This window comes from Microcebus murinus, chromosome 5, assembly GCF_040939455.1.
Source record: "Microcebus murinus isolate Inina chromosome 5, M.murinus_Inina_mat1.0, whole genome shotgun sequence".
NCBI classification, from domain to species: Eukaryota; Metazoa; Chordata; class Mammalia; order Primates; family Cheirogaleidae; genus Microcebus; species Microcebus murinus.
The window spans coordinates 41,975,767-42,000,660 of NC_134108.1; the positions used below are offsets into that span (position 1 = coordinate 41,975,767).

General features: G+C 37.0%; 1 protein-coding gene across 1 annotated transcript; it reads right to left on the reverse strand.

The window, feature by feature from the left end:
* Window positions 1–6,922: 6,922 nt before the first annotated feature.
* On the reverse strand, window positions 6,923–20,767 carry LOC105865355 (nephrocan). Its single transcript, XM_020287183.2, has 4 exons — window positions 20,682–20,767; window positions 19,412–19,540; window positions 13,660–14,561; window positions 6,923–7,639 (listed from the first exon to the last, which is right to left on the reverse strand). Exons 2-4 carry the CDS (start codon window positions 19,442–19,444, stop codon window positions 7,192–7,194), a joined length of 1,383 nt encoding a protein of 460 aa, XP_020142772.2. The 5' UTR covers window positions 19,445–19,540; window positions 20,682–20,767; the 3' UTR covers window positions 6,923–7,191.
* Between the last annotated feature and the right edge of the window lie 4,127 nt (window positions 20,768–24,894).

Sequence of the window (24,894 nt, forward strand, 5' to 3'; positions counted from 1 at the left end):
TTTCAAAGAACCAGTTTTTGATTTTGCTGATTTAAGTTGCTCTTCTTTTTCTAGTTCCTAAAGTAGAAGTATAGATTATTGATTTTAATATTTTTTTCTTTTTAATATATGCATTAAATGATATAAATTTCATCTAACCACTGCTTTTGTTGCATCCCACAAATTTTGACAAATTGCATTTTTATTTTCATTAGTTCAAAGCATTTTTTGTTCCCTCTTGAAATTTCTTCTTTGACCAATGTGTTTAATCTTCAAGTGTTTCAGGATGTTCATATCTTTTTGTTAATGATTGCTAGCTTAATTCCTTTATGATCTGAAAGCAGACATTGTATGATTTCTGTTCTTTTATATTTGTTAAAGTGTGTTTTATGGCCAAGAAAGTGGACTTTCTTGGTAAATGTTTCATGTGAATTTAAAAATAATGTGTATTCTGCTGTTGTTGGATGGGTAGTTGATAAATATCAATTATATTCAGTTGACTGATGGTATTGTTGAGTTCAACTCTGTCCTTACCGATTGTCTGTCAACTAGGTTTGTCCATTTCTGTTAGATGGGTGTTCAAGTCTCCAACTATAATAGTGGATTCATCATTTTTCTTAGCATTTCTATCAGTTTATGCCTCACACATTTTGACACTCTCGTTAGGTTCATGCATATTAAGGATTTTTATATCTTCTTAGAGAACTGACCTTATCATTATGCAATTATGCAATTCTCTTGATCCCTGAAAATTCTCCTTGCTCTTAAGTCTGCTCTCTCTGAACTTAATATAGCTACTCTTGCTTCCTTTTGATAAGTGTTGGCATGATACATCTTTCTCCATCCCTTTACTTTTAATCCATATGTGTGGTTACATTTAAAGTGGGTTTCTTATAGATAGCATATATTTGGATCTTGTTTTGTGATCTACTTTGACAATCTTCTTTTAATTGGTATATTTAGACCATTAGTGTTTAAAATGATCATTGATATAGTTAGATTAATATTTGCCATATTTATTACTTTTTTCTATTTACTGCCCTTGTTTTTTGTTTTTTGGGGGTTTTTTTAGGTTTTTTTTTTTTTTTTTTGAGACAGAGTCTTTCTTTGTTGCCCAGGCTAGAGTGAGTGCCATGGCGTCAGCCTAGCTCACAGCAACCTCAAACTCCTGGGCTCAAGCAATCCTTCTGCCTCAGCCTCCCAAGTAGCTGGGACTACAGGCATGTGCCACCATGCCTGGCTAATTTTTTCTATATATATTAGTTGGCCAGTTAATTTCTTTCTATTTATAGTAGAGACGGGGTCTCGCTGTGGCTCAGGCTGGTTTTGAACTCCTGACCTTGAGCATTCCGCCCGCCTCGGCCTCCCAGAGTGCTAGGATTACAGGCGTGAGCCACCACGCCTGGCTGCCCTTCTTTTTTGTTACCATTTGTGTCTTCTGCTCTTTTTCTGCCTTTTGTGGTTTTCGAACTCCTGACCTCAAGCAGTCTGCCCTCCTCGGCCTCCCAGAGTGCTAGGGTTACAGGGATGAGCCACCGTGCCTGTTCTGTGGTTTTAATTGAGCATTTTATATCATTCCATATTTTCTCCTTTCTTAGCATATCAGTTATATGTGGGGTTTTTTACTGCTTTTAGTGGTTGCCCTAGATTTTGCAATATATATTTACAAATAATCCAAGTCCACTTTCAAATAATACTACATCTGTATGCATATATAGTGTGTGCTTTATTTATAAAAGATTGACTGATTTGACTGTCTAAAGAATAAAATTTTCTGTAAGACAAAAGATATCATAAACCAAGCCAAAATAAAAATGATGGTTTGGGAGAAAATACTAGTAATATATCTGAGAAAATTGAGATAATATCCATATTATACAAAGAAACCCTATAAATTGATTTTTAGAAAAGATGAAACTGTATTTTTTAAGTGGGCAAAGTATATAAATGGATAATTAATGTAAGAGGAGATGTAGAGACTGAAAAATATATTAATATATGCTTAATCTCACTAGTAGTCAGGAAAGTGAAAGCTAAATCAATGAGATACCATTTTTTTTCACCCATCAGATTGGCAAAAGTAAAGACCAAAGATAATGCTGATGACTGTATGGAAACAGTAACCCACAAACACTGCTGATAAGAGGATGAGTTGATACATTTAGAGGAAGTAATCTTTGTAAAATTATCTAGTAAGATCAATTAAAATAAAAAACACCATAGTTAACACAGATATCCCATTTTGGAATTTCATTATGTTTCCAACTGAATCATTATCATGAGCTATTTTTCATATAATACATGAAAATCTATTGCCTGTTCAGATAATTTTCAGTGGCATTTATAATTTTTATAAAAGCATTAGTTGATAAATTCTAAGTAAAAAATGAGTGCTATAAGCCTGAATAACAGTGATCCAGTCCAGAGTGGGAGAGGTTGTTGGGGGGTTGGTGGTGGGGAAGAGAATAAGTGGGGCACAATGACTACATACTAAGTATTTTTCTGAAGTCAAGATAGATTGGGTTAACAGCACCCCTACTTCAAAGGCAATCATCAGTGACTGTTTTGAAAGCTGAATAATGGTTATTCAATCAAATCATTTATATTGGATTCCTAAAAGCAGTGTTTTGTGGAAACCTATGGAGAATATTAAAACACTATCTTGCCTTAGAGAGAAAAAGAGAGGGGAATCCATCATACCAGCTCTGTCCTGTCAAAACAGATACCAGCTAGAATAAAGGCAATCCTAGGCCTCAGAGGCAGTGCTAGTGAGATCCCTGAATCAAACTGCTAAGATAATGCATTTTTGTAACTGGGATGACACAGTTTTACAAGGTTTATTCTTACAAAACTGTGCTTTGGGGCACTTTATCCAATCCCTGAGGTTTCAGACTGATAAGCTGGCAAGAATCCAATTTTTAACAGTCACATACAATTATGATTATATGATGGAAAAACATTGAGTTTCTGGGTGACTTATGAAGATATTAATTATTTCATATGTGTGCATATTTGGCTAAGCGAATTTAGCTAAGAGCAAAATATCAAATTAAGTAAATGGTGAGTGACCTAACTGAGCCATGACCCCAACAGAGTAGAGCTTTAAGAAAATGATTGTTATTCAGTTTTGTAGCACTGGTGAAACCCATATAACCTATAGATAAAAGACAGGAAAGAGTTAAATGCCATGAGACCCTCCCTAACCCCTACTCCTCTCACACCAATGACTGTTTATAATGAGACCTGAATTTTTGGCTACAGCCTCAACACCAGAGCATTATTTGATGAGGAGACATAGTAAACTGCTATAAAGTTAAAGGACTCCTGAGGAAGGAAAGTTTTCTGAGCATAGCCTTGAAGTTATCCTTCCCATCTAAAACCAAGGCATCCATGAACCTCCTTCCTCTGAATAAGGGAGGAGACTCACAAATGCAACCAAACAGATTTTGAAAATACTTGTGAATCCCTTTGCAAAGACATTAGCAGAAAGCCCACATCAGAGGGGGACATCTCTACAGCATTTCCTGCTATTGTATATGTTGTATAACAGGAATTTATAAAGTCTGTGAGGAAACCCTTGAAGTTCATAAATTCTGAGCAATTCTGAGTAGAAAGCAAGAATGCTCTTTAATGAAAATATCAGTTCTGATAAGAACAGCAATTTCAGGTGAGACCATGTGTGTGTGCCAGAGGGATCACCAGCTCCTTCTTTTCAGATCGTTCATTAGTTCTTGCTTATCAGGCTCCAAACCAGGATGACATTTCCATTCACTAACCCAAGGCTGAGTGAGAGACTAGTCCTTCATCTAAGATCAAGCAAGCCCTTACAGAGGGCAGTTTCAAGGCTTCAACCAGGATTTGTATTACTAAGGCAGCAGCCAGTAAGAGAGGTATGACCAGGCAATGGCTCAGTTCTGGCTCTTTGCAGGTCTAAGCAGGTGTCATTTAAAATGGTTAAGGGTGGTCCATGGACAAAAGAGAAGGGCTTTCAGTGTGGACACATGCTGTCCACTGCATAACCCTAGGGGGCGCCATTTACCTACACCACCTTATGACTGGTTTGTGGCATATTGAGCAATGTCAGATTTCCAAACTATGGAGGGAAGATAGCAAAATGTTTCTCTTCCACATAGGTTTAATTCAAAAGAATTAATGCTAAGCTGGGCATGGATGTCTCGTGCCTATAATCTTAGCACTTTGGGAGGCTGAGTCAAGAGAATCAATTGAGCCCAGGAGTTCAGTTAGAGACCAGCCTGGGCAACATACAGAGACCCCATCTCTACCCAAAATAAGAAAAAATAGCCTGACATGGTGGCTCATGCCTACAGTCCCAGCACTTTGTAGGTCTGACACAGGAGGATCACTTGAGCCCAGGAGTTTGAGGTTGCAGTGAGCTGTGATGATGCCACTGCACTCTAGCCTGGACAAAAGAGCAAGACCTTGTCTCAAAAAACAAACAAAAAAATTAATTAACTTGAGGATGTAACACTATAATCCCCATTTTACAGGTGAGGAAACAGAAGCACTGAAAGGTATCAAGAAAAACTAGTCTCTGAAAGTTTATCTCCCTTTACCTATCTACCCCCAAGTAATCCCTTTTATTCGTGCCCAAGATAACTGTCCCTTCTCTGTCTCCGGGGAAACACTCAACCTACACCGCCATCCAGGCCCTTGAAGCAATATCTCTTATTTTGTATTTCATCCTTCTTTCCAAATTTCTCCTGCCCTTCATTCCAATCCTGGTCTCCAGCTGCTTTCCAAGACTAATAGCTAATTATCTAATTCAAAAAAATTCTCCACATAAGTATAAGTGAGTGATAATTAGGCTTTAAAAAATGTCCTGTCCTTTTCTACTTTGTCCTTTTCCCCAAATTTTTCTTTTTCTGTAAATTAATCAATAAACTCAATCAATAACCAGATAAATGGATGGATATATCGATTCTGTTATGAAGTAAATTGTGTCCCTTCAAAATCCACACGTTAAGCCCTAACCCCCAATGCGACTGTGTGCGGAGATAGGGCCTTTAGAGAGGTAAAGTTATGTAATGTTGTAAGGAAGGGTCCTAATCTTATGGGACTAGTGTCCTTACAAGACGAGGAAGAGAAACCAAAGTGTACTTACGTGCTCTCTCTCTTTTAATCCTTCTCTTTCTCTTTCCCTGTGTGCACAGAAAAGAGACTGGGAAGAAAAGCCTCACCAGAAACCAACCCTGATAGCCGATTTATCTTCGACTTCCAGCCTCCCTACCTGTGAGAAAGTAAATTTCTGTTGTGTAAGCCGGCGATCCCTGACCTTTTTAGCACCAGGGACCAGTTTTGTGAAAGACAGTTTTTTCTCAGCGGGGGTGGGGTGGGGAGGTGTTGGCAGAGCTCTGTGGCCCCCTCCCTAACAGGCCACAGACCAGTATCAGTCTACAGCCTGGGCGTTGGGGACCACAGGTTTAAGCCACATAGTCTATGATGTTTTGTTAAGGCCATTGGAGCAGATGAACACAGATACTTTATTGAACATACCACTGTTCTAGACATTGTGAGTAGAATGTACTGAGTGAATCTTATATTGCTGAGAATGCTGTAGTCAAAAGAGTACTAGACAGTTGTCAAAAACTCAGGTGCAATCAAGTTCCAGCTCTGCCTCTTCCTGTATGTGTAAACCCAACAGTTACTTCACACCATGAATCTTAGCTCCCTCATCTGTAAAAGACTAGATTCTTTCTCAAGGCCCTCACAGCTTTATAATTCTGATTATAAATATCCAGGTAATGTCACTGGATATAAATTATTACACATCATACATTATTAGACTTTCTTAGAAAGAACTGTAGATCTAGCTATGCATATTAAAAGAGTTGAAGCCTCAACCGATAACAAGAAAAAGCACGTAAGAGTTCCCTGATTTCTGTACTTCTGTGCTTTACACACTTGGGATACATGTCGGTGTGCCAGGGAGTATGAGAAACCACAATATAAATAGGGCCCTTTTCCAAGGAGTGTCAATTTGATAAAGATCTTGAGAAAGGAAAATGTGGACATAAAGCAAATAATGCAAAGTTTGCATAAAACTTTTAGTTAAAATATGGCACTCTGGAGAAAGTTCTAGCTTCTTGTGGGCATCTTTGCTTATCCACTCAATCTCTATTATTTACTTTTTGTCTTATCATCAGTATTTTGACAGAAAATGTTGAGAACTACTGCAACAGATAAATCTTACTAATTAGAACAAGACCTAATTTAAATAGGGCTTCAGATTTATTGGCAAGTGCATTGTATTCACAAGTGGATTGATAGAAAAAAAGTATTCTACAGCCACACCTCTAGCCCCAAACAGGCAACAATCAAAAGCATACAGTTAATCAAAAAGAAAGCAGTATGAGGATTGTGGTCAGCTCAGGGAGAACTAAATATAACTCGAAGCCCAACTCTTCAGTGATACCGTTACAGGGACAGCTGTAGTGTTGAAGGTGCCAGTTTACATTTCTCTTTCTTGTTTCCCTTTGGTCTGGGTAAGGCTGTCGAACAAGACCTGCTGTCTTGCCTTAACCCCACAGGAAACGTGTGACTTAAGCTGAGCCAATTAGCCTCTCCCTCCAAGTACACAGTCTCGAGAGGAGGGAAGCTAACACTGAAAGTAGAGCCAGGCATTTCATTCTGTGAGGAAGAGGACTGTGATGAAGCTGAGGGTTGCTCCATTATGTCCTCCTGCCTGGGGCCCTGGAGCTGTTCTGACTCCTGTCGTTTCTAGGTTCTTCATCTTTTCCTTTGACCCAGTGGGCCAGCCCAAGTCCTTCCAGTAAGTTCTTTCATGCTTATGCCAGTGAGAGTCAGTTTTTATTGTTTGTAGCACAAAGCCTGCAGTGAAGCCTATGGCACCAGTGTCACATACAAAAATCATCATTTCTTTTTTGATAAAATGAACTACAGTATTTGCACAAAGTTAGTCATATAGCAATTTTTATTTGGCATTATGATTTGCTTAGGTTTCAGTATAAAGCACAAATTACCTTTAAAAAGGAAGGAATCTTACATCTTCTTAACCATTGTTCTTTTCCGTTTTCCTCCCCTGCTTCAACTTATCTAAACCCTCATTTCATTCTTGAAACAAAAACAAAAATCACTTACAAGGAGAGTTCTGCTTATCTAAATGTATAGTATATTTCTGCTAAAGAGACTGAACATTAAAAAAGAATTCTAAACTATAAACAAAGCTCATACTTAATCTATTTCATAATCATAATCATCATCATCCATGCTGATTCTGACACTGGAGGGGTCTTCAGGTTTTGACTTCTTTTTGGTCTCTTTGCTTTTCTCAGTCAGACGTAAGTGATGCTCACATTGCCTCATGATCTTCTTGGAAGACATCCAGCTCTCCCCTTGCCGCTCGGCTGGTGCTGCACATTGTCCTCCCCTCACATCTGTGCCCTTGGCCTTCAGGACCTCCCTCGCTCTGAGGAGGCTGCAGGTGCAATTCCACGGATTTCCATCCAGGTACAGGTGCCTGAGACGAGGCAGACCCTCCAAGGCTTTGAGGTCTAAGGCAGAGATCTTGTTGTTCCTAAGGTTTAGAACCTGAAGCTGCTTGAGATCCTTAAGCTCCCTCTCTGCAATATCCCTGATGGCATTGCCTTTTAGGTCCAGCCTGGCCAAGGTCCCCGGGAGCCTGCAAAACATGGAAATAGGATATGAGTGGAGGTCATGCCCATTGGTCCACACCTGCCAGGGCAACAAAAACTGAGCAGAACTGCCTTTTCTATACAGTTTTCTCCCCCCTCAAGCTAGGAAACAAGCCTAATTTGAGAAAGTTAATTATAAGCACAAACCTCAATCTCAGTCTATAGGTCTTTAACTCTTTCTCATAGGCCTTACTTTCTAACCTTCTGATTTTTCTGGTTCCTGTTCATAAAGCTCTTTAATTTTTTTCTTGTGAAATGATATCACTCAAACAAATTGATAAGAAAAACACTGTGCTGGGTGTGGTGTCTCATGCCCATAATCCCAGCACTTTGGGAGGTCAAGGCAGAAGGATTGTTGGGGCTAGGAGTTCAAAACCAGCCTAGGCAACACAGCAAGACCCCATCTCTACAAAAAATAATAAAATATTTGCTGGGCATGGTGGAGTGCACCTGTAGCCCCAGCTACTCAAAAGGCTGAGGCAGAAGGATCACTTGAGCCCAAGAGTTCAAGGCTGCAGTGCACTGTGATGGTGCCACTGCTCTCTAGCCTGAGCAACAGAGCAAGTTCCTGTCTCTTTAATAAAAAAGTAAAGAAAGTTCCAAATATTTAAGTGGGCAAAGGTCATACATAAATCAATAATTTACAGAAGGGGAAGTAAAAACGTCAAATAAAAATATGAAAAAGTGTTGTTCTTCAGGAATCTATTAATAAAAGCAGATGAAAAATAATGTAATGTTTTAATGTATCAAATTAAAACATAGTTTGGTTTCAAATTTTAAAACTTATTGCTGTTGAGGGTAGTGTGAGTAACAACTGTTGGTGGGAGTGTATACTGGTACCATTTTGGAAAGAATTTAATAAGTTGTATAAAATTTAAATGTCATGCTTTTTGATCTAAACAATGGGAAAAGTGAATAGAGATTTATTTACAAATATGTTTGTCATGTGTTTGATCATAACAGCAAAAAATCTATAAAGACTCAATAATTTGGAAATTATGAGATAATGGACTCTTATATGATTATAAAAATCATGTTTTCAAATAACTTAAAAATACTAATTCTATAAAAAAAGCTTTTCTAACTATGACACAAAAATCTAGAAGCTATAAAATATTGATAAATCAACTACATTAAAAAGAATAAAAGAAGATATTGTGTATAGCAAAAGACATACGCAAAGTCAAAAGACAAATAATAAACTGGGGGAAATACAGTATCTGCATCTTATATCACAAAGAGCTAACCTTTCTAATATATAAAGAGCCCTTAAAAACTGAGAAGAAAAGATTTGAAAATAAAACAGAAAAATGGCCAAAAAGCATGAATGGAAGGTCATAAAGAAAAGCAAAGAGCCTTTAAGTTTTTAACCTTACTCAGAGTAGAGAAATGAAAATTAAAATTGCACAGAGATGTTATTTCCCCTCTATCAGAGTGGTAAACATCTTAAGCCTTAGCAATTCATTCTGTGGGCAAAGCTGTGAAGAAACAGATATTCTCATACATTGCTGGTGGTAGTCTAAAATGGCAGAGCCCCTAAGGTGGAGAATTTAGCAAAGCCTAACAAAATAACATGTATTTGTACCCTTTAGCCCATCAATCCCACTTATATACACTGAAGATATGACTCTACCAATATAAACAGCATATGTGGCATTTATAATGGCAAGAGCGAGACCCATCTCTATTAAAAATATAAAAATTAGCTAGGCATTGTGGCACGTGCCTGTAGTCCCAGCTACTGGGGGGCTGAGGCAAGAGGATCATGTGAGCCCAGGAGCTTGAGGTGGCTGTGAGCTAGGCTGACGCCACAGCACTCTAGCTGGGGCAACAGAGTGAGACTCTGTCTCAAAAAAAAAAGTCCCTGCTTATTAAATCTTGCATTCTAACTCGGACCATTCTATTTACCAGTATGTGACTTCAGGTAAGTTCTTTCTCCTCTTAAAGCTTCTGATTTTCTACCCTACAGTTGAAAGTGTTCAGTACACAGAAGTCACATAACAAATGTTAGACAATGCAAATGAATGAACCAGGTTTTCTTTCAAACAAATACGATTAGTCAGTTCTGGGCTGAGGACCCAACATTGTGCCTGTTCTTAGGTGTACCTTTCCCCCCCCCCTTTCTTGTTTCTATGGAAGTTATAACGTAACAACATTGTAAGAGAAATCACTAATTATCCTAGTTTTGTGACCTCTTGACAGTCACTGATTGCTTGGTTATGATTCGTCTTTATATGTCTGATTTATATAAAAAGGTAGCCGTGGTTTTAAGCCAGACATGTTTCAAGAAATGCTACCATGTTCTTTGAATAATTATCACTATTTAGAGTAAAAAGGGGGATAGCCCATTTTGCCAGTGGATGGCCCTTGCATCTAAGATAAAATGCTAACTGTATTAGGTTGTAGAAAGCTGGATTTGAATTATCAAGAGTAGATAAGGAAGAGAGAATCTAACTTGCATTTGTTCACTAAGCTGCAGATTGGTGAAATGTGAAGCAGCAAAAAGTGAGGACCAGCTCTTAGGCCTACTAAGTTCTAAGTAGTATAGTATATGGTATTCGGAATAAATCTGTGTAGAATAAATCTCAAAGGCAGGATTTTGCAGTGGCTAAAATTTCCTGGCTCTGGAATTAGACTACTGTGTTTAAATCCTGACTTCACCATTTATTGATGATGTCAAGTTTCTGAATACCTCTAAGCCTTAATGTCCTACTCTGTGAATTGACAGGTAAAACAATGTACCTACTGGTACATAGGATTGTTGTATGGAGTAATAAGGAATAGTGAATATATCTAAGTTCACTGCTAGTCTTAGTAAGCACTTAATAAATATTAGGAATTATTTTCTATGTCATTAGTCTAATGAGGCAGATGTAGTAGGTATTTGAATATATGTGTACCTAAAACCATATACTTTATTTTCTTCATAAAACATACAATGGAGGATGGTAGATAAAAGAAGGGATTTGTGGAAACACCATTTGTGATAGGAGCAGGTTGCATGTGTTTACAGTGTATTTATAGAAAACTGAACTTTACAGTGTAAATATCATGTATGAATATGAAGAATGAAAATTAAAATGGTGTACCATTTAAAGCTCATAAAGAAAAGTTTAAAAATTCAAATACAAAGAATAGATATTGTGTTTTAATTCTTTATGGGAGGAAAACCACAGAGAAACTTTTCTGGGTCATTCCCATTTTCCAATACAAAAAAAAAAGCTGAGGACTGGGGGTGGTGGTGATGGGGGCACTTAAAAATTACAAGAACTTTGCTATCAACGCTGGCTAAGTACTTTAAGGAGATAGATGTATTGCATAATTCAAGCCTCTGAAGAAAAGGCCACTCCCACCTCAACATCACTTGCCTTGTCCTTGCCGGGTAGTTCTCCACCCTAGCTGCACATTAACTTCATCTGGGGAGTTTTTCAAAAATACTGATGCCTCGGCCTCAACCCTGGGGCATCTGATTTAGATGGTTTGAAATGAGGCCTGGGTATGGATATGCTTTATTATACTGCTGCAGATAATTCTAATGTGAAGCCAGATTTGAGAACTATGGCTAGCTAGCTCATGCTTGCAATCCCATTTACACTCCATTGGGTAAAAGCACTGTGCTCTCTGTAGTCGCTTGTTATTATAAAACACAAATACTCTGGCAGCAGTAAATAATTAATCTATTTTCACTCATGAAACTCAGCAGGATTATTTAACCAAATGTTTTTTAAAAGTCACATTAGTGGAAAAGTCAACCAAAGTCACAATTTTGTCCATGGCTGTCATAGCCTACTATAATATCCTTATATGATATAGTCACTTCCTAACTTGTTTTTATCAGTTTTTATTTTATATACTATATTTTTCTTGCAGTAAAGACATTCAGTAATAGAAAATAAGGCTTGAAACATAGTAGAGAAGTTACTTAAATAACAAGTATTAGAGTCTTGAAACACTTTAGGCATGTTCTTACCTGAGGCCTTTGTATGGGCTGTTCTTTTGTCTAGGAAACCTTTTCCCACAAATATCTTCATAGCTAAATCCCTCACTTCCTTCAAGTCTTTGCCCAGAGCTTACCTTTTCATGGGTACCATGTTTACCCTATTTAAAATTGCAGTTAGCCACCCCCTCTATACTCTTGAACCTGGTCATCATGCCCTTTTTTATTGTTAACCATAACACCTAACACAGTCTAAATATTATATACTTTTCTTATATATTACGTTTATTGTCAGTCTTCCAGTGCTAGAATTAAAGCTATATAGTACAGCAAGTTTTATCTCTTTTAGTACATTTATGTATCCTAAGCGCCTGGTAAAGTACCTGGCATAGTAAGTGTAAGTACTCAAAACATATTTGCTAAATTAAATTAATGTATGTACATGCTTATGTATTAAAAGAAATTTATTACTTTGAAGTCACCATTAATATGTATGTTTAAAATACTGATTTTTGTTGGAAAAAATCACTTTTTGATGTTTTGCATTGGCTACAGTTACCATACTACATAATAAAAGATACCTTTTCAACAAGAAAAAAAAATCTATATGTATTAAAGATAATTTTTCCCTTTCTCATTGATAAAAAATTATTGTAACAAACAATGAAATTAGGTAAATAGAGTACAATAAGATTCTACAGAAGCCAAAAGTTGGTATATTAATTGTAAGAAATTTGGTAATGCTAATAGAGCAAGAAGCTATTTTTTTTTTTTTTTTTTTGAGACAGAGTCTCACTTTTGTTGCCCAGGCTAGAGTGAGTGCCATGGCGTCAGCCTAGCTCACAGCAACCTCAAACTCCTGAGCTCAAGCGATCCTCCTGCCTCAGCCTCCCAAGTAGCTGGGACTACAGGCATGTGCCACCATGCCTGGCTAATTTTTTGTATATATATTTTTAGTTGGTCAATTAATTTCTTTCTATTTTTAGTAGAGACGGGGTCTCGCTCAGGATGGTTTCGAACTCCCAACCTCGAGCAATCCGCCCGCCTCGGCCTCCCAGAGTGCTAGGATTACAGGCGTGAGCCACCGCGCCCGGCCAAGAAGCTATTTTTTTTCAATAAAGTGCTAAAAGGAAAAAGAATCAATTCATAGACACATAATAAACAATATAATATCTTTTAAAGAGAATAATAGTGTTTCATTCTTCTACTTTTTATTACTTTAAAATATAGACAAGAAATAAAATTTAAATAAATTAGATCAATTAATGCAAACAGGTACATTAGTTATAGATTATGAATAGTTAGGGGGAACAGGTACAGTGGGTTGGCATAGAGGGAGGGATATTTGGAAAGAGAAACTGTCAGAGTGTGAGGGGGTGTGTGTGTGTGTGTGTGTGAGTGTGTGTGTGTGTATGCGTGTGAAAGAGAGAGAGAGAACAAGAACTGAAGAGATAATCAAAAGCAGAAGGTAAGAGAAACATAGACGGACTCATCCTCTCATATAGACAGACACACAGATAAATAAACAAAGCAGGTCTTAAGCCCTTTAAAACTCATAGCACTATGAAGACTATGAGGCTCCCCAATAAGTAATACAAAATAAATACAGTATTCCATCATAAAGCTTTGGTTTTTTCCCCATAACTACTACTTCAATGATTTTAAAATAGAAATATCTTACTATATTTCCCCCCTTATTTTTCCTGATGCCCTTGGCTTTGCTAGTGGCTAAGCTCATGCCTAAACTGCCTATTGGGTATCTAGGCCATATACATACTTAGAAACTGAGATACACTTTTTACAATATCTTCATATTATGTTTGTTAATATAGATATCACCTGTTGGTGTCTCGTCCCACAGGCAAGATAAATTAAGTTAGTACAGGACTCTATTTGAGGGCTGGAGATTCCAAACTTCTGTTTAAAACTTTTATCCCTAAACCTTTGTATAGCCCTGATCAGAACATTTATGTTTGTTCTCACTAATTTTCTTGCTTGTGTAATTTCTGAATTGTCTCAATCTTTGGAAAATGTTTATGGTAGCTGTAATAAATGGTAACACTCACTTACCTTAGGGGTATGGACAACAGCAGGTTCTGCTCCAGGGCCAGGTTGGAGAGCTGAGAACACCTCTGAAGGGCTCCAGCTTCAAACCAGCTAACAATGTTGTTGTCCAGGAACAAATGCTTCAAGTCTCTGAGGTCCTGGAATTCTTGTGCAGTAACTCTCTGAATCAGATTATTGCTACAATCGAGTTTTTGTAACCTTGCTGGCAGTCTCAGGGGCAACGTTTGAAGCTGGTTTTGGGACAACTCAAGTGTGGTTAAATTAGCAAGGAGCTGTGCCCCATCAATGGAAGAAAGTAAATTTTCTGACAGGTAAAGATGGGAAAGATTCTCCAAGTGTTTCATATCTCGAAATCTTACCACTTTAAGCTGGTTTCTCTCCATCTTTAAAGATAGCAAGGATTTGGGTAGATTAGTAGGAATTTTAGTCAGAAAGTTACCACTGAAACTGAGAAATTGCAAAGACTGTAGAAAATTAAAGAAGCTACCTGGTATAACATGTAGTTTATTATTCTCCATGCTCATATGTTTCAGATGGGGAAGTGTCAGGGGTCCAGCTACAGACTCCATATTGTTACCATCCAACATTAAACTTTGCAAACTGACAAGGGAGGAGAGCATGCTGGGAGAGAGCGAAGAGATCCAGTTGTTTTTAAGTTCAAGGATTTTTAATTTCTTCAGTCCTTCAAAATCTGATCCATGTAGGATGTTTATTGAATTATCATTTAGATTTAACACTTCAAGACTGGCTGGGAGAGCCCTGGGGACTCGTCTTAATTTATTTTTCCAGAGTTCCAAGGTCTTCAGGGTACTCAAAGTTTTGAAGGTATCATTTTCTACCAACTCTGTTCCACTGGCCAGCAGAATAAAATCTTCTAGAGCCAACCCTTGAGTGAAATTAGGGAGCTACAAAAAAGGTTGGGGCAGGGAAGGGGAAGAATGGCAATAAATTAAATTGTTATGAAAAAAAATACCATATACATTATCATTAAAATACTAATGCTACTTCGGATTTCCCATCAGGTTCTATTTAAAATTATCTCTTGAAAAAGGATTGAAACTTAAGTCTTGACTACTTTTTATTTATAATTGATAATACCAGTGTAAGATACCAAAAATATTCTATGCATTTTCACACACTATTGATAAACATAGTTGGCCAACAAATGTTGGTCAACTTTCACTGCATATTCTCTGACCCAGAACATTCACTTCTAGGAAATTGCTTAAAAATTGCCCAATTTAAGCACTATGATGTTCTTTGTTGTATCATCTAATAATAGCCAAATATTTAAACAATCTGGAAATCTTTCAGTTTCTAACTCTAGGGAGTAAGATTACAAGGGATTTTCACTATCTAGCTACATTTTGCATTGTTTGGGTTTTTTAAGTTATGAATTACCTTTTAAAAAGATTTGTACTTTTCAAAAATCATTAAAAGTAAAAAATTTTAAATGTCCTAGAGTCTGCTATCACTAGGATGTACTTACCTGAGAAACATTTTCAACTATATTGAATTGTGGCAAATAAGCCTACCTGTTCCCTATCCCCAATTTGCACTTCACCAATAAAAAAAAAAAATTCATAAAGAAACAAATGTATACATGTGTCTCCCTTTTTCTCTGTAGAGCAAAGAGTTCTTTCATAAGTATATCCCAGACCTAATGCTACTCCTCTCCTAACATTTACATAATTCTAAATTCTGATGTGATATACTTTCTTCATGTTTTGTAAGTTCCCCTAACTCTCCACATGTCTGCCAATGTCCTTACTTGACACCCATCATTTTCTCAATAATGTAATCATTTGGGTGTGGTTCTAAGAATAAAGTTATGTTTAGGCAGAAAGAGAAATTGTTCTATGTTTTCTTCAGGTAGATAAAGCTTCACAAAATTTCAACCTCCTTTAGAATTCAATTAAGCTAGAATTTTCAGTGTATAATTTTATATATCTTACTACCTATAGTTTCTAAATATTTGACTTAATTATGTTATTGAGCTCTTTTATAATACCAGTGCATGATTAATACCTCAAAGTGAGTTGATTTTGCATCACATATTTGTTATAGGTACTTATATTCTGGGAGGATGTGTGATATGAATTAGGGTATATTTTAAAACATCTAACATGTTATTAGGAGAATCACAAGTTTAAATTTCCATAAATAAATGTTTTTAATCATGATAATTTTGGTAGATGCCTTGGGTTATATATTGCTCCTAACATTTGGTATTTTCTTAATGATTTATCAGTTGTATTGATTAGTCCTAGTCCCAATAACAAGAGCAATTTTATTCTTGTATTTGTTGAGTATCTGCAAATGCCAAGTGCTTTTTTATATGTTATCATCAATCTCCTAAAAAGTCTGAAAATTTACTATTATCAACTGCCTTCTAGGTAGAGAAACTAGAATCTAGAAAGTGAAAGAGTTGAGAATTTCAACAATGTCTATTGAACTTCAAAGCCTTTTATTCCTCAGCTATACCATCTCCTAATACATTTTCTATTGCATTTGGCCTACAATTAATGTTTTTCAAGAAAGACTCAAGATCTGGGCACAAATCATGGAGTTTCAGAAAAGCAGATATTCTAGAGATTATATAATCCAAATATTCCATTTTAAGGATAAAGAATTTCAGGCCCAAAACAGTTAAATGACCTGCCTAAGACTCTGTTCTTTAATTTTTGCTGTACTGTAAAGTACCTTTTTTTTTTTTGGTGTATAGTTCATGTAAAGTCAGAAATGACTCTAGATATAGATATTTACTTCTTGTACTGTTGAACTCCCAACAAAAAACTTGGTGTTACTAATACTTCTACTTAAATCTGAATGACCACAAACACTAAAAGATTGCTGACAATGCACTTAGTCTTAGCGATGCCATGGATCTAAATGGGCATTTTATTTGGGGGTTAGACAAAGTGTGCTGTCAAAGCTTCAGTTTGGCTTTTTGTTTGTTTGTGGAGTTTTTTGTTTGTTTTTATTTTTGTTTGGGGGACAGGGTCCCACTCTGTTGCCCAGGCTAGAGTGCAGTAAGTAGTGTCATCAGAGCTCATTGCAGCCTCCAGCTCCTGGGCTCAAGCAATCCTTCTGCCTCAGTCTCCTGAGTAGCTGGGACTATAGGCATGTACCACCATGCCTGTCTGTTTTTTCTTGTGGGTCTTGTTAAGTTGCCCAGACTGGTCTTGAACTCCTGGCCTCAAACAGTCCTCCCACTTTGGCCTCCCAAAGTGCTAGGATTACAGGCACAAGCCACATGACTGGCCTCAATTTGTCTTGAATTCTATTTATAAAGTACACAGACTGGCCTAAATCATAAACAGACTTCATGTTCTTAACTGAATCCAGTGGATAGCTATTTTCCTTTTTTTTTTTTTTTTTTTTTTTTTTTTTTGAGACAGAGTCTCACTTTGTTGCCCAGGCTAGAGTGAGTGCCGTGGCGTCAGCCTGGCTCACAGCAACCTCAATCTCCAGGGCTCAGCAATCCTACTGCCTCAGCCTCCCGAGTAGCTGGGACTACAGGCATGCGCCACCATGCCCGGCTAATTTTTTGTATATATATTTTTAGCTGGTTAATTAATTTATTTCTATTTTTAGTAGAGACGGGGTCTTGCTCAGGGTGGTTTTGAACTCCTGACCTTGAGCAATCTGCCCGCCTCGGCCTCCCAAAGTGCTAGGATTACAGGCGTGAGCCACCACGCTCGGCCTAGCTATTTTCCTTTATTAAGAATTGAAAGCATTTTCCTTTTTCTTTTTGTCTGAGTCAATACAGGTTACATTTGATTATTATTAATTAAAATGGCTACCATTTTCTAAGTATTGACTACATTTAATCTTTACAAATCCCCATGCATAAGCATGATTATTACATTTTCAGAGAGGGGAAGTAAGGCTCAATAATATATCCTTCTAGCAAGTAGAAAAGCTGGGCTACCAACCCACCTTTATCTTACCCCATGCTTATAATTTTAACCTTACTGCTATCACATCCATTTAGCTGAAGAAAATAGAGTTCTGGTACCACAAACAGTGAGGAAAGACTCCTGCTGATTTTCATCTTTTTAGTTGGGTTTGTAGACCTGACAAAAGGAGAAAAAAATTCTGCCAGATTTGTTTTTCCATTTCCATGACTTAAGCAGGGCTGTGTTCAAGAGGTGTGGAAAGAGGTGCTTTGCCCTAGAGCTAACCTTGCGGCTTCTGGCAGCTTTTTCCAATGTTACTTAAAAAGTAAGGCAAGCAGAAGTGAAGTAGGGCATTGGGTAGGTGAAGCCAGGTCCTGCTGGCTTCCCCATGAAAGCCTTTGTTTCCAGTATTAATCCTGGGCAGGCCCTGCTCCAAGTAGCAGACAGCCACATACCCTCCTCATGCTCCTCACAGGCTCAATGCACAAGGAAACTGGCAAGTGTCCAATGTGACAGTTTCAGGCCTATGTGAAGCAAGCCAGCAAGGAGTCCATAAAACAATGTTGGAGTTTGAGTTGATGTTGAGGGAGTGTAGGGGAAACCTGACCAAAAAGATGTGAAAGAATAGATAGGTGACAATGAAGACTCAGATGAGGTTGGAGACCCCGAAGGGGGGTTCCAAACCATGTAGTTGTGTGAGCCTCTCCAGCAGCACCCAGCTGTCCAGGTATGGGAAAAACAAAGGAAAGTTATCACCCTGATTTAACACTGAGGCATTGCTGGATAGGTGTTGAGATAGTTAATTGTGAGATGCAGAGAGGGAAAGAGTAAGGAAAGAAGGCAGGTAAGAGATAAACTGATGATCTGGGAGAACATGGGTAAATCTAGGGTTAGAAGTCTCCATGAGGCAGAAAGATAGGTACAAAGTGTGGCAGCTGAAAGGAAAGGAGATGATGACCAGTATTCAAGATTTTCTGAGTGAAGAGGTTCCAGGTGACAATGCATATTATGATATATGATTATTATATAACCAAGAGATAAAGTCAAGATAATTGAGATAAAGTATAAATGAAGATAGTTATTTTTTTTTTATGAGTTAAGAGAGTATGAGATGGGACTGGCCATCTACATGGACACTAAAGGCCGCAAAGAAGATACGGGACTTAGCATGGAGAGGAAGACTATAAGCCAGTAGAGAAGGGCCAGAGGCACAGTATAAGACAGATAGAAGAACAAATAAAAAGTCTTAACAGCCCACTGGCATGAACCTCAAAGAAGTAGGGATTTTTATAGATAAAGACCCTCTTTTCTTGATGGCAAGAACTGTGAATGTTTCATCTTTTATACTCAGCCTCAAACACAGTTGAATTATATGAACAAGTAATATAAACATTTTTCACTGTGATATATATTATATTCATTATATGTATTTGTATTATTATATGTCATTTTTATTACTATTAATCTGAGAATCCATTTTAAGGCATTTTTTTCTTTAAATATACATACCTGATTCTATAAGTTCAAGCCAAATAAGCAGAATATACATTGTATCACCAAATATAAGTGAAATATGGTCATTTAAAACCTAAGTGTTTTGCAAAGAAAAGTATTATTGGTCAGAACATTTTAGCTCCTCTATTCATCACCTTTCTGTTACGAACTGTCCTTCTAAGAGGCAATTAACTAGGTTAAAGTCAGGAAAGTGGTTAACTAGGTTAAAGTCAGGAAAGTGGCAATACTGCTGTTCAATGAACCTAAACCGATAACAAATTGACTCATTTAATAACTGAATTTGATAAGAGGTATAATTTCATCTTTTTGACTACAAAGTAGCAGTATAAGTTCATTACCAGGATTAGTTGACACTCCAGCTCACTAGGCATCTCAGTTCTCAGAGCAAATATTGAGGCATCTCACCCTTTAAACAGGTGTCTTGCTTGAATGCTTAGAACTAACAGGGTCAGCCTTGTTATCTGGCACTACAGGTTTAGAAGAAAAAAGTAAACAGATGGACAAGACAATTGTGCTTACTGAGCCTGGATATAAATACCATGCCACATATTTTAAACTTTGTGTTGTTTATGTGACACCTAAATGAATATTTCTTAACCAAATGAAGGGGAGGGGTGGCTCTGTCTGAGAGGGGTGCATTCACCTGCTGTCTCTCTGCACCTAGCTCACAGAGAGGCATTTCCTTATCTTAGGATTTGGATCTATAAGGGAGAAGCATTGAATATCAAAGGGAAAATCAGAAAGCCATAGAATTTTCTATCTAAAAGGGGCCTGTGATTGTCTATCCAATCCAGCTTTCTATCTCATTTCATAAAGGTAAAAAGGGAAGCCCAGAGATTTTTTAACAGCTTGCCTAACATAGTCACATCAAGTTAATGAGAAAACTAGAATGAGAACGTTAGTCTCTTGATATCTTTCAAAATACCAAAGATCAAAAATAAAAGTTCCTTCATGTTATAAAAGTCAGGCAACTCTGTAGAATTCATTTTAGTGCCCTCTGGACAGGTAAGTCTAAAAATAAAAGTCATATTTAAAAACATATAGAATGAGAACTGCAGGCAACTTGGCAAAACAAAAAACATGTATTTCCTCTGTGCAGGTTTCCACAAAGACACTGATACCTGGCTGGTATGTCAGGTTTGTATGAATTATTCTGATATGCTAGGTTCATCTTGGTAGTATATGCTCTAAGTATCATCTGTCATCTATGGCATAAATAAAACTACTTTTTACCCTGAAAGGATTTATTCTTAATCCTGGGGACAAAAAGTGGCAACATACTCTTTTTATTAAGCAAGAGGCATTGTTATTATACTTTGCAACAACATAGTTTTTAAATTTTTTTAGTAAAAATTAAAATAAAATATCATTAACTATAGATTCTGACTTCTTTTTTTTTTTTTGCTGCTTCCCTAAATAAACATCCAGAAGCTTATACCCATCTCAGTAGTATAGAGCAAGCAGGTAGTGAGTGCAACTACCCTACCTTGATAACTAGCACTTTTAAGGTATGATTACTTAAAATAAGTTTAACAACCCCACACCTGCCCCTCACCCTATCTCCCAAAATAAGATTGCAGCAACTGGAGTGTAGAATAACATAATTACCTGGAGGTGTTGAATTTTGCTGTGGCTAATGTAGAGCCTCTTGGTGGTGGAAGGAATGCCCGACGGTACCTCCATTAATCTGTAGCATTGCACCAACTGTGCAGAATCACAGCTACATCGTCCAGGACAGTTAGGACTGAAACCATCGCTAAGAGAGAGCAACACAAGGAAGGCATAAAGCAGATGCATCTTCCAAAACAGGGGTCTCACGTAGCAGGTGGGTGTTTAGGTGATGTCTCACTCTTTATACCATCAAATCTGACAACAGAATCTTATGAATGTGTACTCTGTCAATGTAAGAAGACGGGAAAGAAAAAATTCTCAATTTGTCTGGGTTAAAATGTTAGCAACCATCACAAAGAAGAAAGGGCTTAAACATTGATAAGCTGCCTTAATATTTGTAGGTGAGCAAAACCCTATGTTATTTATGACTTGGAAGGCTAATCTGCAAACACCTCTATTATCTGTAGTTTCCTTGTTTTGTTAAATGTGACACGAGGCAATTAGTGGGAAAACACAAAGAGCTGTTTTATAGCGGGCCATAAAACCTTTGAATTTTCTGTGACCCTATATTAAAACCATTTTTGTAGGACTGAAACAGGCAGGTGTTTTCTTCTCACGTTAAGTAGTAAGGGAAAATAGGCAGGTTTTCTATGTGTTATTGTTGTTTCAGTAACATTTTATTGCTAGAGGAAACAATGGGCTACAATGGAGAGATGCTTAGACCTGCAGATAACGTGTTTAGTTCATCTACCATCTGAACCAACCAAACATCATTTCTGGAAACTATCTTTGTCATTCAAAAATATTGTTGACTCAGATGAGAACAAAACATCAAAACAGGTTGATCATTTTCGTCTATTTGTAATAATGGTAGAAAGAACCTCTGGTTTCTCTAGAGGAATTTGTCAGTGGGTTTTTGTCTTGCCCTGGTCATTCCTGCTGTGGGCTTTGAAAGCATTTTAAGCATTTTTTTTTTTTTTAGATATGCAAAATTTTATTTTTAAAATTCACCTTCACTACGAATTTAAGATGTCTGGGGAAGCTTTTCCATCCCTCACCCAAAGAGTTTACAAACATGTACAACAGAGCAAACTAAGAACACTGTTAAAAAGGCAAAGATAGTATCCAAAAGCATTCCGTTCAACATCTAAGACATAGTACAATCCTCAGGTGATCAGAATACCAAGATTAGCAAGGTTGCGTTAAAGCACCAGAATTCATAGCTTAATTCCTTCACTTAGACTTTGATACAAAACTGTTGTCCAAGGTTATATAGAGATCTTTCCCCACAAGTGAAAAAACTTAATTTCCTCATGCTGCTGGGCCTCAATATATTGTTCTAAAGAAATTCTTTTTAATATCGAAAAGCTTCTCTAGTCTCCTCTTCAACCTTACCTCTCTTTGCTACAATTGCCATTTGAAGCCAAAAATATCTTTGATCTCATAATCAATTCATTTGATTTCCAGAGTAAGGATTTCTGTGTGCTTTTTTTCAAATGACCTTTCTAGTCTTCCTTGTTTTCCTCTGTTTTCTTTAATTATCAGAGATAAGAGCAAGAGATCTCTGTTAATATTCTGACTTTTAAAAAAATTTGTTATTTCTTATGTCTATGAATATAATATTTTTTAATTTTTAGAATTTTCAAATATCAAAGTAATACTTAATGAAAAAAAATTTTGAACAAACAGCAAGGAGGGAAGAAAAGTCACTTTTAGTCCTATCTCCAAGTTCAACATATTTCTAGTTTCTTTTCTATGCCTAGGCTTTGAAAAGACAAAGAAAAATACTTACTGAACACTTTTTTTCCTGAATTGCTCTAAAGGTAAATTTATATTCAGTTACTTGAAAAGAAATGCCTGCAAAATCCTATTCTCTCATCTGCCATCAATAACAGCAAATTTTTCCATTATGCAGCACAGCAATGAGTTCTATTTTCTATCTTTTCCTGGTGACCACAGGATTCCCTTTTCCTTAACTGAATCTTGAAATGATACTGTATAATATTTTTTTTCTTCTTTTCCATGGTATTTCTATAGCTTTACTGCAATTCTAGCAATTTCTAATATTTTGCCCTGTGAATAGTTTCATTTTCTCAGTTTGTAGACATATTTATATAACTTTATATTCTGCTCTGTTCACTATTATAATATTTTTTCATATTATTTCATAGTCTCCATAAATATAAACCTAAATGTCTAAATAGTCCATCAAAAGTATTGTCTGTAATATAACTACTTTTTAACTATTGGACTTTTAGAGTTGTTTTCTGATTTTACCATTATAAATGTAAATAACTTTGATCACAAAAAGTATGAGAATATTTTGAAGGACAAAACATCTATCTGTTCCCAGACCACATTTATTTATTTGGGTTAAGCTCAAAAGTCAACTTTTTTTAGCTAGAAGACAAAGTCTTGTCGATGCTATAGCCTGCAGAGAAAGTACAATACAAATTTATAGGCTGGGTGCTTGAAGGACATGCATGTTTTGTTGTACCTGCTCTGGAGGTGACAGGCCCCTTTGCATATTTATTGTGCTAGGAAGCGGCCACTGGAGCTGGCACCATTGCTCAGCCTCTAGCTTACCCTCTGTCGACTTTTGGAGTTTTTTCATGTTGACAAAGGGCCATGGGTGTAAAGTTTGGGGTTTTTGCTCTTGAGCGTGTGGGTTCCTAAGGCTAAGAGTGAAATATACAATTCTTTTCTCCAAAGGATTTAATAACACTTTATCTGATCATTATTATTTGGCTCCTTTGAGTAAGGAAAAAACAAGTAAAGGAACATGGGTGCCCTTCTCAAGTATGGAAACTCAATGACACATTCAGCAAATCTGTTCCAATTACAGCCCAAGACTCTAGGTTTGGTTTTTCAACACAAGAAAGATAGCAATCTCAAGGAATAGGTTTTGTATTTGAATTTGGATTGAATTAGATTCTTTGCTCAGACTAACAAGCCAGGGTTCTCCCCAACTTGCTTTCTTTATCTTCTTTATCTTTATTCTTTCTCCCTGGAAACATTTTCAATTGTCATAATAATGTCGGGGAAGGGAGCAATATTACTGCCCTCTAGTGGGTAATGGCCAGGATGCGGCTAAAAACCACATAATGCACAAGATAGCCCCCACAACAAAGAATTTTGGAGTCCCAAATGTCAATAGTCCCGCTATTAAGTAACGCTGTAATAAACACAAATGTGCACCTATATGAAATGGACATAGAGGGCTTCCTTGATTTATTAAAAACAATGGGCAAGAAATAATTGACCTAAACTCTGAAATTACCTAATATATGTAGTATTTTGGGAGCAATTATCAAAGAAGGCATATTATAGTAGGATAAAGAAATCTACTGAAATCTCTTGAGGAATATTCCTGTTGTGCTTAAAGGAAGATTTAACTTTGCTTTTGGCATGTCAGTGATTTTTATTACTTTCATGGGATGTCAGCACTGGAAAGAACCTACGGATAATCTAATTCATACCATCTTTCCCACTGTATGTAGGAAACTGAATTCCAGAAAGGAAACTGATGACTGTAAATTCTCCCTGACCTGGGACTTTAAGGATCAGCTTACGATTCCTATTTTAAAATCGACTAGTCAAGAGCTAAACAGAAGAGTTTTAAAAATGAAAACCACTCTCTCTCAAATAAAAGAAATTTTAAAGAATAAAAACATGATGTTGGCCAGGCGCGGTGGCTCATGCCTGTAATCCTAGCACTCTGGGAGGCCAAGGCGGGCGGATTGCTCAAGGTCAGGAGTTCCAAACCAGCCTGAGCAAGAGCAAGACCCTGTCTCTACAATAAATAGAAAGAAATTAATTGGCCCACTAATATATATATAGAAAAATTAGCCAGGCATAGTGGTGTGTGCCTGTAGTCCCAGCTACTTGGGAGGCTGAGGCAGGAGGATCACTTGAGCCCAGAAGTCTGCGGTTGCTGTGAGCTAGACTGACGCCACAGCACTCACTCTAGCCTGGGCAACAAAGTGAGACTCTGTCTCAAAAAAAAAAAAAAAAAAAAAATTATGTATGATTCTTTTAAAATTTATTTGCTTCTTCTGGAGTATGTTGCATGAAGTACGTAAGTTTAAAGTAAAATAGAAAAAAAAAACTCTACTACTACTTAATCTAAGCCTCATTTATCCTTCTATAGAATGAAGATAAAATGAGGGAAATAATTTCCACCTTAAAGAAAGGAATAGATGAAATGAAC